The sequence below is a fragment of the Gobio gobio genome (genome assembly GCF_949357685.1).
Source record: "Gobio gobio genome assembly, chromosome: 20".
Taxonomy (NCBI): domain Eukaryota; kingdom Metazoa; phylum Chordata; class Actinopteri; order Cypriniformes; family Gobionidae; genus Gobio; species Gobio gobio.
In genome coordinates, this window is record NC_137113.1 from 15,121,233 (window position 1) to 15,135,538 (window position 14,306).

At 33.3% G+C, this 14,306-nt stretch overlaps 1 protein-coding gene across 6 annotated transcripts in view; it reads right to left on the minus strand.

Annotated features, from left to right (window-relative positions):
* Positions 1-262: 262 nt before the first annotated feature.
* cyth1b (cytohesin 1b) overlaps positions 263-14,306 on the minus strand; it is a gene marked incomplete at its 3' end in the record, with an annotated part of 101,604 nt that continues 87,560 nt past the window's right edge. For 5 of the 6 annotated variants that reach the window (XM_079845968.1, XM_079845966.1, XM_079845969.1 and 2 more), the window contains exons 4-13: positions 11,871-11,937; positions 11,389-11,507; positions 8,984-9,064; positions 8,767-8,879; positions 6,345-6,493; positions 6,066-6,178; positions 3,409-3,487; positions 3,228-3,299; positions 1,594-1,748; positions 263-1,125 (exon numbers count right to left, since the gene is read on the minus strand). In XM_079845968.1, the coding sequence (XP_079702094.1) occupies positions 1,047-1,125; positions 1,594-1,748; positions 3,228-3,299; positions 3,409-3,487; positions 6,066-6,178; positions 6,345-6,493; positions 8,767-8,879; positions 8,984-9,064; positions 11,389-11,507; positions 11,871-11,937 (1,027 nt within the window). Of the gene's footprint in view, positions 1,126-1,589; positions 1,749-3,227; positions 3,300-3,408; positions 3,488-6,065; positions 6,179-6,344; positions 6,494-8,766; positions 8,880-8,983; positions 9,065-11,388; positions 11,508-11,870; positions 11,938-14,306 lie in introns of those variants that run through there. The other variant, XM_079845970.1, reaches the window with a different exon arrangement.

Below are 14,306 nucleotides of genomic sequence, written 5' to 3' on the forward strand. Positions count from 1 at the left end.
CTAGTCTGTCAACAAAAAAAACAGTTATTTATAAAGCTCAAACGTTTTTATTGAAAGCACAAGGTTACATAGCAATGGTGAAATAAACTTGACAGCTTTAAACCTTTTCGTCACCCCGTTTACTTTTGCACAAAGTATATTTTTGACAATAAAAAATAAAACAACCTATATGTTTAAATATTTACAGCATTGATAAATTAGCATTTAAGAGTTTTCAATTATCAGTGCATAAAAAGCAAAAATAATGTTTGTTTTTTTGGAGGGGGGGGGGGTGTTCAGGTGTTAATTTAACAAATACATTTAAGATGGTAAAATACAAAACATAGTAAAAAAAATAAACTCAAGTCAGTAGTTTAATTTTTTTTAAATTGTTCCATAAATGAACCAAACTTACTGAAATGTTTTTGGATTTCACAGTCTTTCAAGGCCACCTATGAGATAGATTAGTGATTAATGTAAATGTCCTGATATTTTAAATTAAACTGTTTAAGCTAAATAAACAGCATCAAAATGAATCAGAAGCACTCAACTTCAGGTGTTAGGACAGTATAACATGGACTGAAAGACAAACTTTGGCAAAATGTGAAATGTCTAGCCAACAAAAAATATATATATAAATATGCAGCAGATCAGAAACAGACATATGGTCTCAAACAAAACAAGGCCAAAACTCTCCCAGATATTTACAGTACATAGCAGTGTAAAAATAGGTGAACAATCAGCATTTTATATGTATCAAAGCACAGAGAGGAACGGTCATGTCTTCAGCAAGCTTAGAAAAGGTCAATAAGATGCCACATTCAGTCAGACCTGCTGATTCGAGATGATAATGTACACGATAATGTTTGTTCGTGAGAATTAAACGTATATAAATGTCAGTCAACTTCCCAGAAGACAACCTTCAAAGCTCAAGGTCATTCCTGAGATAAAAATCGCTCCAATCCAGCGTAATGGCTTCCGTTTATAATTCGCCCCTTTTTCCAGGTCCATGTCCAAACATCTTTTTTGCGGCCTTGAAGCGGAGATCCATACAGCCTCGAGGGCTTCTACTGTCTCTTCAAAGATGATGCTTTCTTCTTCCTGGCAGCAAGCATCTCATAGAAAGGGTCCCTGCTTATGGCAGCCCTGGAGATAATGAGAAATTCATTTTGTAATGTTTACCACAAAAATAGCCTGCTCATTACAAACTATTTTTGCTATTATATCACATGCACATAATGAAAATTACTCCCCAAAATCCTTTACAGCGCTGTTATTTTAGTAGCGTTTATATACTAGTATTAGAATTTATTCATATTTTGTAGCTTTATTATTTTCAGTTGTCAAAAATAATACCCCAGATAGTCATGCAGTGTGAAAAGAGTAGTGATCCGACCAGTTTGAAAATCGGACAGTCTGAACTCGGCATTAGTGGTAAGATAAAATGTTTTGTGAATACGGCCCCAGTTTTAGTTTGGCAAAAAAGTTTATTTCAGAACTTTATTCCAGGCCCTTGAATTTTAGTTGCAGCTGGGTTTAGGTCCAATCTGTGTCAAAATGATAACCCTGTGCATATGAAAAATCCTGTCAGAGCAAGATGAGAGGAGGACTTACTTGATGCTTTTGATCCACTCTTCTTTCTCCTCTGTTGTTGGCGCTGAGATGCGGTAGAAGGTGTGGTTTCCTTCCACAACCCGTCCATCTGCTTCAGTCTTACATGCTTTGATGACCTGATCCTTGTTGTCTGGGATGAAGAGTTCAAAGCAGTTCTGTGTAAAGAGAGCTACTTTAGAAGACGCTTTTATCCAGAGGAACTTTCGCTACGTTTATCACACGGATATTTTACAGGAGCAAACCAGGGTTACGAGAACAATGGCGGCAGTGTGTGAGAGAGATTTTAGCAACCCATAAACTTTGTGCTAATTACTACCACCCACATTTTCAAAATCACAGAGCCAAAAAAAAAATGATTATTCATATTTTAAATTAAAAATTTTTTTTATAAAATGTATTCAGAATAAAAATATTATATATATATATATATATATATATATATATATATATATATATATATATATATATATATATATATATATATATATATATATATATATATATATTATTGTCCTAAACGGGAACTTTAAAAGGAATATAAAAGCAATTAAAAAATAATATAAAATAAAAAAAATTAATAAGCACATGCTAAACTGATGCAAAAAAAAAAATTTCATAATAAACATATTAACAACATCACAATTTAAAAAGATAAAACTAAATAAAATAAATAGAAATAAACTATTTAAAAAATAAATACAAAACAGAACATAACAGATTTAACAATACAACTTAAAAGGGGTAAATCCAAATATACAAAAATAAAAATAAATATTTATAAAATGTATTCAGAATAAAATATATATATTATTATTATATTATTATTGTCCTAAATGGGAACTTAAAAGGAATATAAAAAATAATATAAAATAAAAAATAAATAAAAATAAAACAACATTCTAAACTGATGCTAAAAATAAATAAAATTAATCCTAATAAAAATATTAACAACATCACAATTTAAAAGGATAAAACAAACTAAAAATAAATAGATACAAATATTTTTAAAATAAATACAAAATATAACAACAGATTAAACAATAAAACTTAAAAGGGGTAAATCAAAATATACAAAAATAAAAAAACATTTATAAAATGTATTCAGAATAAAAAAAATATATATATATATATATATATATATATATATATATATATATATAATTGTCCTAAATGGGAACTTAAAAGGAATATAAAAAGCAATTAAAAAATAATATAAAATAAAAACATAAATGAAGCACAACATGCTAAACTGATGCTAAAAAAAAATCAAATTAATCATAATAAAAATATTAACAACAAACTAAATAAAATAAATAAATACAAATATTTAAAAATAACTAAAAAAAATAAAATAAATACAAAACAGAACAGAACATAACAGATATAATAATAAAACTTAAAAGAGGCAAATCAAAATACACAAAAATAAAAAGCACAGTACGCTAATTAAACCACTGTTGCTAAAAATATATAAAAATAATAAACAAATACAATTAAATGATAATAAAACTTAAAAGTAAGTAAGTATGAAAATCAAACAAATCCAATATTAGTCACTCAACCATCATGACTCCCTCTAGTCATGGTAACTAAAACGTGGTGGAATATAGATGGAAAAGTGTGAGCAAGCTTACTGGCTTCTTGGAGTCATCCACTTCCCTAATACTGAGATTTTCCAGAGGAATGATCCCTCTCGGCTCTTTATCCTGAAAACAGAGGCAGAAGAGGAAACACATGTGACCACAGTAGAACACAACGGATGAATTAGCACTGGATCACTCAATCATTTAGCTTCACGAAAGCAGGTTTACGTACAGTGGTGTATTCAAAATAATACAGACAGTTGTCCGTCAAGATGAACCATCTCCTCTTCCATGTCTTCACCCGTCCACCTGTGGATCAGACAGTATAATAAGAGTATGTTAAGAATGCCTTCGCTGAGGTCTGTATGAGTGAAGAATAACTGTGGTGAGCAGCAGAGACACGTGGCAAGGTGAGGACTGAGGCACAGCAGACAGACACATGTATGGGAACTCACATTAGCAGATGGACAGCTGAAATGGCTCAAAGCCTCACCAAAAATGCCCAGTTAGCCCAAAACCACTGAATCAGGCACAAGCTTAAGTTGTTAGTGACCAAATTAGTAAGAGAATGCGTTATCAAACGAGCCTTATTTAGAATAAACTCAGAATGTAGGAATGAATGCAAGGCTCTCTTCTCTGAGGCACAGGGTCAGTCTATGAGATCTAACTTTACTAACAACCAGAGATCTACATAAATGTACATTTTCAGGTCAGAAACCACTTTTTCCGGTTTTGCTTGCTGAAGTACAACATTATTTTGGGACTATCACTAACTCATGTAATCAGAAGGCTTTAAAAACAATTGAAATAAGTCTTTTAATCTTTTCCTTTGACGTGATCTATTCTGATTAGTTATATTTCCCTGTCTTGTACCTCTTTTTTTCTTCCTATCCTTTTTTTGTTGATTTGTTCTACATTGTGACTGCTTAATATCATAGATTACAATATTTTACAAATTTGAGTGAACAGTTCCTTTAGAATGGTTTGCATTCAATTCTTAAACTGATATAAAGAATAATTATTTATACAAATTAATAATAATCTAAAAATAACTTATTTTTCATTATCAGTAATAATAAAACTTAAGAATAAGGACACAACTAAATATAAAAATAAATAAATATAAAAATATTAGCATGTTAATCAAGCCACTAAAATAATAATAATAATAATAACAACAACAACAATTAAAAATAAAACAAAATAAAACACAAATAAAATGTTTTATAAAATTACAGCATGTTAATGAAACAACTAAAATATAATAATAATAATAATAATAACAACTATAATAATAACAACTATAATAATAAAGTATTACTATTACTACTACTATAGAAATAAAAAAAATAATTATGAAAAGTATAAAAACTACAGCATGTTAATCAAACCACTAAAATAATAATAAAACCTAAAAATAACGATAAAACAAAACATGAAAAAAAAAAAAATTATATATATATAAAATTAAACCACTAAAATATAATAATAAATTATTACTACTACTATAGAAATAAAAATAATAAAATTATAAATATAAAAAATATGTTATAATTTAATTAACAGCATGTTAATCAAACCACTAAAATAATAGTAAAACTTCAAAATAGGAATAAAACAAAATAATATATACAAATTATATATATATATATATATATATATATATATATATATATATATATATATATATATATATTACAGCATGTTAATTAAACCACTAAAATATAATAATAATAATATTACTATTATTACTACTACTCCTATAGGAAAAAAATAATACAATTATAAATATCAAAAAGTAAAAGATAATAATGATAATAATAATGAAACAAAAAAGTGAGGATAACAAAAATTAAAATTAAATATAAAAAAGTACAGCATGTTAATCAAAACGAATAGAAATAAAAAGAAAACGTAAAAGAAAACAAAACTACAATTTCACTAATGAACTACTCAACCATCATGAATTTTTCTATTTTTATTCTCACTTCCATCATATGCAATTATAAACTGCATGAATATCAAACTATTATAAAATCTGTACTTAATCTAAATAATCTCCTATTATTCCTGTACTATCCCTGTTGTATGAAAACAAGTTTTTAAACACGTGCAGTGTCACACATTTATTTCTTGTGTTTGTATGCAGCATAACATGTAAAGGCTGCAGAGCAGGCAGTACTTCAGATGACCACATGGCTGCAGTAGAGACCAATAGACATCTCCATCTTCTTGGAAATCAACCTGTCTGTTAAGCACTAGAAAGCTGGCTGAGAGTCTCACAAACATCGCAAGCCCATCATGAGCACGGCACAACAGCGCAGCGACACCACACCAGTTTAAACTCAATTGAGGCAAATTTCATTTTGATTAAATGAAATATCTGTTAAATAAAATAAAAAAAAATGACAAACAATGAGTAAATGAAAGCGCAAAGCACCTGGAAGCATAGCTTAATGGGCTAGCTAAAGAAAACAGTACATACCTCCTGAAGAAAGACAACATCAAACCAAAAACAAACGTGGAAGAAAGAAAACAATGAAATTAACCATGAAAATCTGTAACAAAAGGCAGTAATAAAATACTTGTGTGTGAGCCTGATGTAACATCCAGGCTGAGCTGAAATATGAGCAGCATGCAGATAAATAAGGAGGTTGCATCAGCTATTTTAGATTCGCTTTGGACTATACAGCAATTGGCCCCATGCTTCTTGGCTATTACATTACACGATGTAAGACTTTTAATTCACAGCTCTGATTAAATCAAATAAATCTACTTTTGAAGTTCATGAGACACCGGGACATGAGCTAAATATTTAGGGCCTGTTAAGGGACACATGTATAGTTCAGACCCATTTCTTTATCTTCCGAACAGACAAACGCTCACTCACCCAGTTTTAGCAGCCAGCCCTCGCGGTCTGGGTTAAAGAACGTGTGTGTGAGGTCGTTGCCGTCATCTTCAGGTATCTTGAAGGGCTCATTCTTAATGCTCTCGTACAGGTTCTGCAGGAGTGTTTAAACTGAGTTCTTGTACTTCAAACACTTCAGCACTACTAGCATAATTTTAATACAAAAAATATTGCAAAAATAAATGCCTTAAATCTGTCAATATTTCTGTATATATGATGAGGGGGGTAAATTGAAACAAAAAAGTGCGTGGCACACTGACCCTGAGCAAGTCTTCTGGCAGATCTCCTCCATCATTGATGCCTCTGTTCATGCATATGAATCGCTCTGCTGATGGCTTGTCCTTCACGTTAGGGTTGTGCAGACTCGTGTTCAACATAATGATTGCGAACGAAAGCACGTAACATGTATCTGCAAGGAAAATGAGAAACCTCAGAACTCAAAATTTAAAAAAAATAATAAATTACGTTTTTCTTTTTCTACCACCAGCCAGGACAAAATTCTCAGATGTTTATTTGTGACAAACAAGTTATATTTAATCTGAATCATAATCTGAGTGTACATGGAGGAACTGGCCTAAAAGTAAAAATGCAGGACCTATTCTAATTTTCTTGTACAGACATCATTAGGGCCCTATGAAATCCATTTTAATTATTTTCCCGAATTCCATTACATTTTTTTTCCCAAATTCCATTTTTTTCAGTTTTTTTTTTTTAACTTCCATTTTAATGGTTCAATTAAATTTTAGTAATCAAATAGCATGTCTAATTAATTGAAATCATGAAACGTTTGAAAAAAAATTACGTTTAAGGGCCCTATGAAATACTTTATTTTTTATACCAAATTCAGTTTTAAGTTTTCTGGATTAATTTAATGGTTTAATTATATCTTAATAATCAATGATTTAAAGATTAAATCTATGAAATGATTTTTTTTTTCTCAGAAATTCTGTGTTTTGTATTTAAAATTTTCTGGCATAAAACGGCAAATATTTTTATCATTTGAAATTTAAAAAAAATTGTCAAGCAAACTGCTGCACAACAGAGCTTTACTGTTCAAATTAAAACATGGAAGAAAAATGTATTATTCCTTTAAAAATAAAGTTTTAATAATGATATTAATAATAATAATTATTATTAGTTTTCACATTATTACATTGATACATAGCTAAATTCTTCAGTACAACAGTAATATATTTGTGTCAATTTCTTCAGGTTAAACTGAACATTTATTTTGAAGGATGAAGCTTTGAGTTTCTGTGTGTTTATGATTTGACGATAGATTTTCTCAGATTAAATGGTAAAATTCTGATCAGCTCTAGAGAAGGGTATGCATTCATGTCATATAGTGAGGCGGCAGAGGCTGAAAACACTGCGATCGTCACACATGCTTCAGTGTGTGTGGGACACAAAACCATTCATTCACACCGATACACGCAATTTGATTTAAGTGTACCGATCTACTTTTGATTTATTCCCAGATTTGACAAATTAGGTGGATTCCACATCGCGTAAATCATAGGGCCCAACTAGTGTTAATTTCGTCAGCTATTTTTTTATTTAGTCTCAGTCTTAGTCCTGGGTCAAAATTATGATCTCAATGATATTGTCATTTGAGAAATGTATTTTTACATTTCATCAGAATTGTTGCAGCTTTACCTCATCTATTTTAATGATTAATTATAGGCTGTTTATCATATAGGCCTTATGGAAAAACTTATCTAAAAATGTTATACAGTGAAATTACACATTACTTTAAGGTTTTTCTAAAACAACAACATAAAATTATTATTGAAATCTGGCAACCGCAAGCATGAACATTCCTCTTTTTTCCCCCGACAAAACCAAAGATCGATTTGGGTCAAGTTAACTAACTTGACCCAACTAAACTAACATTTTTCGTCATATTTTTGTTAACCAAATTAACACTAGGCCCTACATCATGCTGAGAAAAAAATGAAACGTCCAAAAAAGTGCTAACTAAATGTTGCTTGCATTTCTAATCCACTCACATGCCCTAAAAAGTTTATGGACACATTCATAATACCCACGGCACCACTCAAATCTATATTTAGCATATGAAATTATGAAAGACATGATCGTTGCTTGACCTTCTTAACAACCAAAGAGAATATTTACATCCAACTTTGAATTTGTCCCTTGATAAAATGCAGCCAAGTCAAGACAAGCCATGTGTAGCCACTTTGCAGCGCAACGTGTGGGTGGCATGGAAGTGTTCTACATCAGCGCCTCTCTTTACCTGCATATTAGCATGGCTAAGAGCATGAGATATTTATGATGTGTATGAGTGGGTGTAGGGAAATTGTATTGGATCTCTGGGGTAAACAGCAGTTTTGGTTTGAGACAAAGATAATCTGTCATTTTCTGCAATCGGTTATATAGTTGAAAATAAAATAAAAATCTATTATTCATGATGACTACTCCAATAATTTAATTACATGGGGAATTTTGAAAAAAGACTTGCTTAATTGAGAAATACATGAAGGCGACACGCCAATATTTAATAGTTAAATAATAATAATAATAATAATTATATAAACAAAACATCGTTTTTGCTTTGGTATTGAAAATTATGAAATCTCACAGGTGTTTTTGATACGGTTACAACCATATTGCAAAGCAATCAGATTACACACACACACACACACACACACACACACAAACCTGTGGATTGAAAGACACCAGGATTGCATTGACAGTAACGCTGGGCAAAAGCCTCCATCATTCGATCAATTTTCTGAGCTTCACCCGGTAACCGGAAACTCCATAAGAACTGCCTGCATGGAGCGTGGGGAGAAATGAACTCAATTAATAAAATCATAAATGACATGAGAATATCAAATAAATTTGCTGCATAATCTACAGATCTATATTTTGTCACCTGAGTGCCTGAACCAGGTTGAGGTCGGTAAATTCATGAAGCTCCACAAAGGCATGAAGAACCTGAATATTGAAATCATCCCTGGAAATGAGATGCAATTAAAGAAATCAACAGGAGATTCATTTTTAGATCAAGAGCAATTATGTTACAGTGACATCTGGAGAAAAGACTCAACCAGATTTGTATTTCCTTCAGGAAATACCAGTGCAGACAAGGCGGCGAAAGAAGTGTTAATACATTTCATGAGAGCTAAATTAATTATAGATATTTGTAAAGAAAAGGCAGGTAAAAAGCAGATGTGCCACTGAAAAACATGTCTACTGTTATAAAACATGCTGTGTTCACAGTGTGAACAGAATTATGGCTGTGATCCCCCTCTCAGACGTCTCCAATGGGCATTAAATCCCACAGGGGGATTACGGCTGGGATTACCATCCGTGTGTAACTAGCCCTTTCTTCAATGAGGAAATGGGGCATGTCAATAATATCAATGAGCTGTGAATGCATTAACCCACTTTGGGGGTCTGTCCATTAAGCTCTATATTCTTATGCTCCTTCATCCTGCTCTGGCCGTAACCACACTTCAGCGATGATCCCGGGATTCACTATTGATTTTCCTCAGATGACAGACAAAAATAATGCGTTTGCATTTATGCGGGGTGTGCATTTGGAGAAAGAGTGTTATTGACCGATTAAAGAATATTGGAATGACCGCTAAAACAGCATGCAGGACAGATGATTAGTTACAAGTTGATTAAACATTCTCTCAAATTAAAGAATAGTTTACCCTAGGGATGTCGAACATACAAAAAAAGTTGATGTACCAGCATTTCTGCAGTAACGGTAGTACAGAGTACTGGGTACATTCGGTACTTGCTGGTAAATGCTGCTTTCAAACGCTCTCATTCATGTTTGTTTGAGTGCTCCCTAAAATTCAAAGCTTTCTATTTACAAACGTTGAGCATTGTAGCCAATCACAATCATGTCTGTTGAGCATGTGAATGCAATGGCCTATTAGAGATGCTAGTCAGTAAGTTAGTCAGAATTCGCTGAGGGTCGGTTTTGTTCAACGGGAGCCAAAGTGTAGAGAAGATGTAAACAAAAGATTCAGAACAGACGTATTCAGAAGAGTGCAGAATTCAGTGAGCTTGTGCTTTAGAGATTGAAATGTTGGTACTGTGACAACCCTAGTTCACCCAAAAATGAAAATTCTATCATTATTGTTCACGAATAGTAAATAATTGGAAGAATGTTCATTTTTGGGTGAACTACCCCTTTAATTATAGTGCAATCGTGCATTTCTATAATTACACTGAGTGAGAAAAATAATCCTCCCCATGCACACACACACAAACTGTATAGCTTTCCTTCCTACTCTGATAGGTCCCTGATGGCCTGGCACTGACATTGAATTTCAGTCCATCAATAAATGTGTAAGATGACCCTTAATGCAAAACAGCACTTTCGTATGGGCACAGGCCATCTTGATGCAGTAGATAATGGCCTTTGACAGACTGTACTGCTGTCAGTGAGGAGTAGCTCACGATCAGTGATGTCATCCTCCCTTGAGCTTTGATTCTAGATATAGATATAGATATAGAACTTTAATAAAGCCAAAATCTTTTTAACCTCCACTAACCTAGTTACGCTCAATGGTAAATTATGTTTAAAAGAACATGACAGTCTTTGAAGGCCATGTAGGTTACATGAAGTCTTGCATAGCCAGAACTTTGACTGAACATCTGGTTAACAATGCAGCTTATCCTGGTCAAGAAACACCCACTTAGACAGGAAGAGGCCGTCTGACCAATATGCAAAGCGACCAATCAATTTGTTTGAAAAAGATGGCTTTTAAATCTGAATTTTTTAACTCAAAAAACAATGATACGCTACCATTTAAAAGTGTGGAGTCAGTAAGATTGTTTTAATGTTTTTAAAAGTGCTCACCAAGGCTTCATTTATTTGATCAAAAATACAGTAAAAACTGCATTTTATTCCTGTGAAGGCAAAGCTGCATTTTCAGCATCACTACTCCAGTCTTCAGTGTCACATGATCCTTCAGAAATCATTCTAATATGCTGATTTGCCGCCCAAAAAACAATTCTTATTATTGACAACAGTTGTACTGCTTAATATTTTTGTGGAAACTGAGGTACATTTTTTCAGGATTCCTTGATGAATAGAAAGTTCAAAAGAACAGCATTTATTTGATAGAAATATTTGGCCATTTTTGATCGAATTTCTGCATCCTTGCTGAATAAAACCCTTGCTGATAAAACTATTCTTCTTTTAAAAAAAAAAATCTTCCTGACCCCAGATAGCGTGGATATCTAGACTTCAGGAGCTCTGTCTTTATTGGCCAGCAACATTTTTCAGTGCAAAACCCATCAAATATTTGTTCTTACCTTTCACCCAGATAATCTCCGATGGCTGTCTTGTTGAGGCCCTCGCCCTTGTAGAGGAATTGAGCAATATCTTCACAAGTGTTCTTCAGCAATTCGTTCTCTATGAGGAACCGAATACCCTGAGAAAAACAAAACATTCAGCATAAAGAACTTCCTATACGCATGCATTATAATTGCAGTTTCCTGTTGATAAAGTGCATTAAAAATCTCTTTCCTTTACTTTTTTCCTGCTCTTTGAACTTTAGCCTATGAGTTTGGATTCTGCTGGATCTATGGAAATGAATTGGAAATGGTGTGGTTGCATGAGGCTTGGCGACAAAACTTGTGTGATTATGATAATTTGAGCACCCACACAAGATCAAAGGTTTAATAAATGCAAAATGGCAATGCATTTTATGTAATGGGGGTCATTTTCTTTGTCAAAGCATATCAGGGAATCTCTATGATAAAGAAAAGATTTCAATAGAGGCTTTATGCATTACCTTTTTGGGATCCATGTTAAATTTCTTGCGGCCCATAGCGATCTGTTTACTCCGCTGCATGTTTATTCTGTAAACACAGAAAGACGAGGGCTTTATTAATGCTGGGTGGATTGCTGTAATCTAAAGCTAAAACTCTGGAAATCGAGTTGTACAACACCTACAACGCACACGCCTGTCAGGGTCTCATAATGACATCATTAATATCCACTCAGCCAAATGCACTCTTGGATGGTGGTGTGACATGTAAAGTTAGAAGCCACAGTCTGTAAAAGGGGCCACACACTACTGTACCTTCCATTGTGGCCACTTAGAGTGGAGGAGGAACAATGAAACACAGAAGAATTTCATAAAAGGAGTAGAACACTTTATGAAAATGGCTTTTTTCCATCCAAATGGCTCTCGTGTGAATCAGAGTGGGCATTCCTGTGAAGTGTTCAGTGGGATCCCAGTGGGATCACGCGTCATGTATAATGAATGGGCCTGATAGGCTGATTCAGTTTGATGTATATTCTGAGAGCAATTCTGTTTGGTCTGGGAATATGGGTCACTGCAGTCAGAGAGTGTCAATGGCCATTCACACAGAATGTGGTTTTGCATTAAAAAACGTGAGACAAGGGCAGTGGAATGGAGAAAAAAATTGAAGTTCTAAAGTCACCATGAAATTAAAATGGACAATTCTTGATTTTTATGGAATATTGCTGTATTTTTTATAAATTATTTATCCGTAAACAATATTTTTTTAATGAATTCCCCTTATATTATATTCTAACATTCTCCTAACGTTATCCTCTAGCGTTCCTCTAACATTATCCTCCAACCTTCCCCCAACTTTATATTCTAACATTCCCCTAATGTTATCCTCTAGCGCTCCCCTAATGTTATCCTCTAACATTCCCCAAACATTATCCTCTAACGTTATATTCTAACGTTCCCCTAACGTGTAGCAACGGATTTACACACATCAATGGGAGGCAACCATGTTAAACAAGTAAATAAAAGTGTCTACTAACACTGACAGTAACTTTACAAGGTGGCAGTGCCAGAGACAAACTTATGGAATACGAAATTTGGTAACAAACTCCAATTTTAAAACAGCTTTGCCTCCGATTTACCATTAATCTCATTGGCTAACCATCATTAACAAGATTAAGTCCCTATTTGAATTCCCCAAACAGTTTATTTGTTCATTGATTACCTGTGTTGTCTTATATGTCAAATGTTAAAATTTAAGCAATTACTTAAATCAATCAGAATACTATATAGACTTTTACCAATAAAATGTTATCACTAACAGAAGCCATCTTTACACTGCAAAGGTGGAACATAAAGAATTCAGAATTCTGTCAGAGAGTGTGCACGCTGAACAAAACTCTTCGTTTCAGCGATGACTAATCTGAACACCTCTGATTGGCCATCACATTCATAAGCTCAACAGCAACATGTGTGATTGGTTATAATGCTCAACACTGAAAAAAGAAATCTGATGGAATGCCGCAATTGGACAGTTTGAATGAACGTTAAGTATTGTAGTTTGCTTAACTAATATTATCACTAAAACATAGATTCTATTATATACATATTTTGAAACAAATCTCCATGACTTTCCCAAAACTTCTCCAGGTTTTTAATGACCGTAAGAACCCTGATATTAGCCTGACAAACCAGACCCACATCAAGATGTTGGGTCTGGAAACTCACCATTGTCAGGGCTCAATCCGAGGGGCGGGATAAACGGTTGTCTTTCAAATTCCCTCTGCACGCAATAGGATAGCGCTACAACCAACCAGAGCAACGAAGAAGATGAAGTGGAGCTAGTTGATAGATTAAACTTTCTCCGTATCCGGTCGGCAAAACTCCGAACACATCTTCCTTTTTTAAGAATGACTTCAGCGCCGTTCTTTGTTCTTTTCTCAAAGAAAAGCTTAATTCCAAGTCTTCCAGAGTCGCGGCCAAAGCCGATTCGAAAGGCCGCTAGATTTGCTGCCGCTAGGGTGCGTCAAGATTTCTAGGCTACCCTGATATAATATATGAGACCATGAACTGTTCAGACATTCTTGCAAAGTCCTGAACACACCTCAGTCAATTTGCACAAATTACACCCCCTCTTACCAAAACAGCCGTACATAATTCACCAGCCTCCCCTCCCACAGGGGGCAGTGTTATTAAATATTGAAACAGGGGACGAGAGTAAATGGAGAATGTGTGTTTGTGTGTTATATGTTTAATATGGTAGAATCAGATAGCAAACACCAGTTGAAGGTGGATATTTCCTTTAGAGTAAACAAACCAGCTTTCGCCAAGCCATTTTGCTTCTTTAATGTAACATATGAAACAGGATCTTCAACCAGAAAAAAGTCAAATGGATTATATCCATCAGGAAAGAAAAAAAGAAAATACATTAAAAATATATTTTGATTTAATGTTGACTCTTACTAA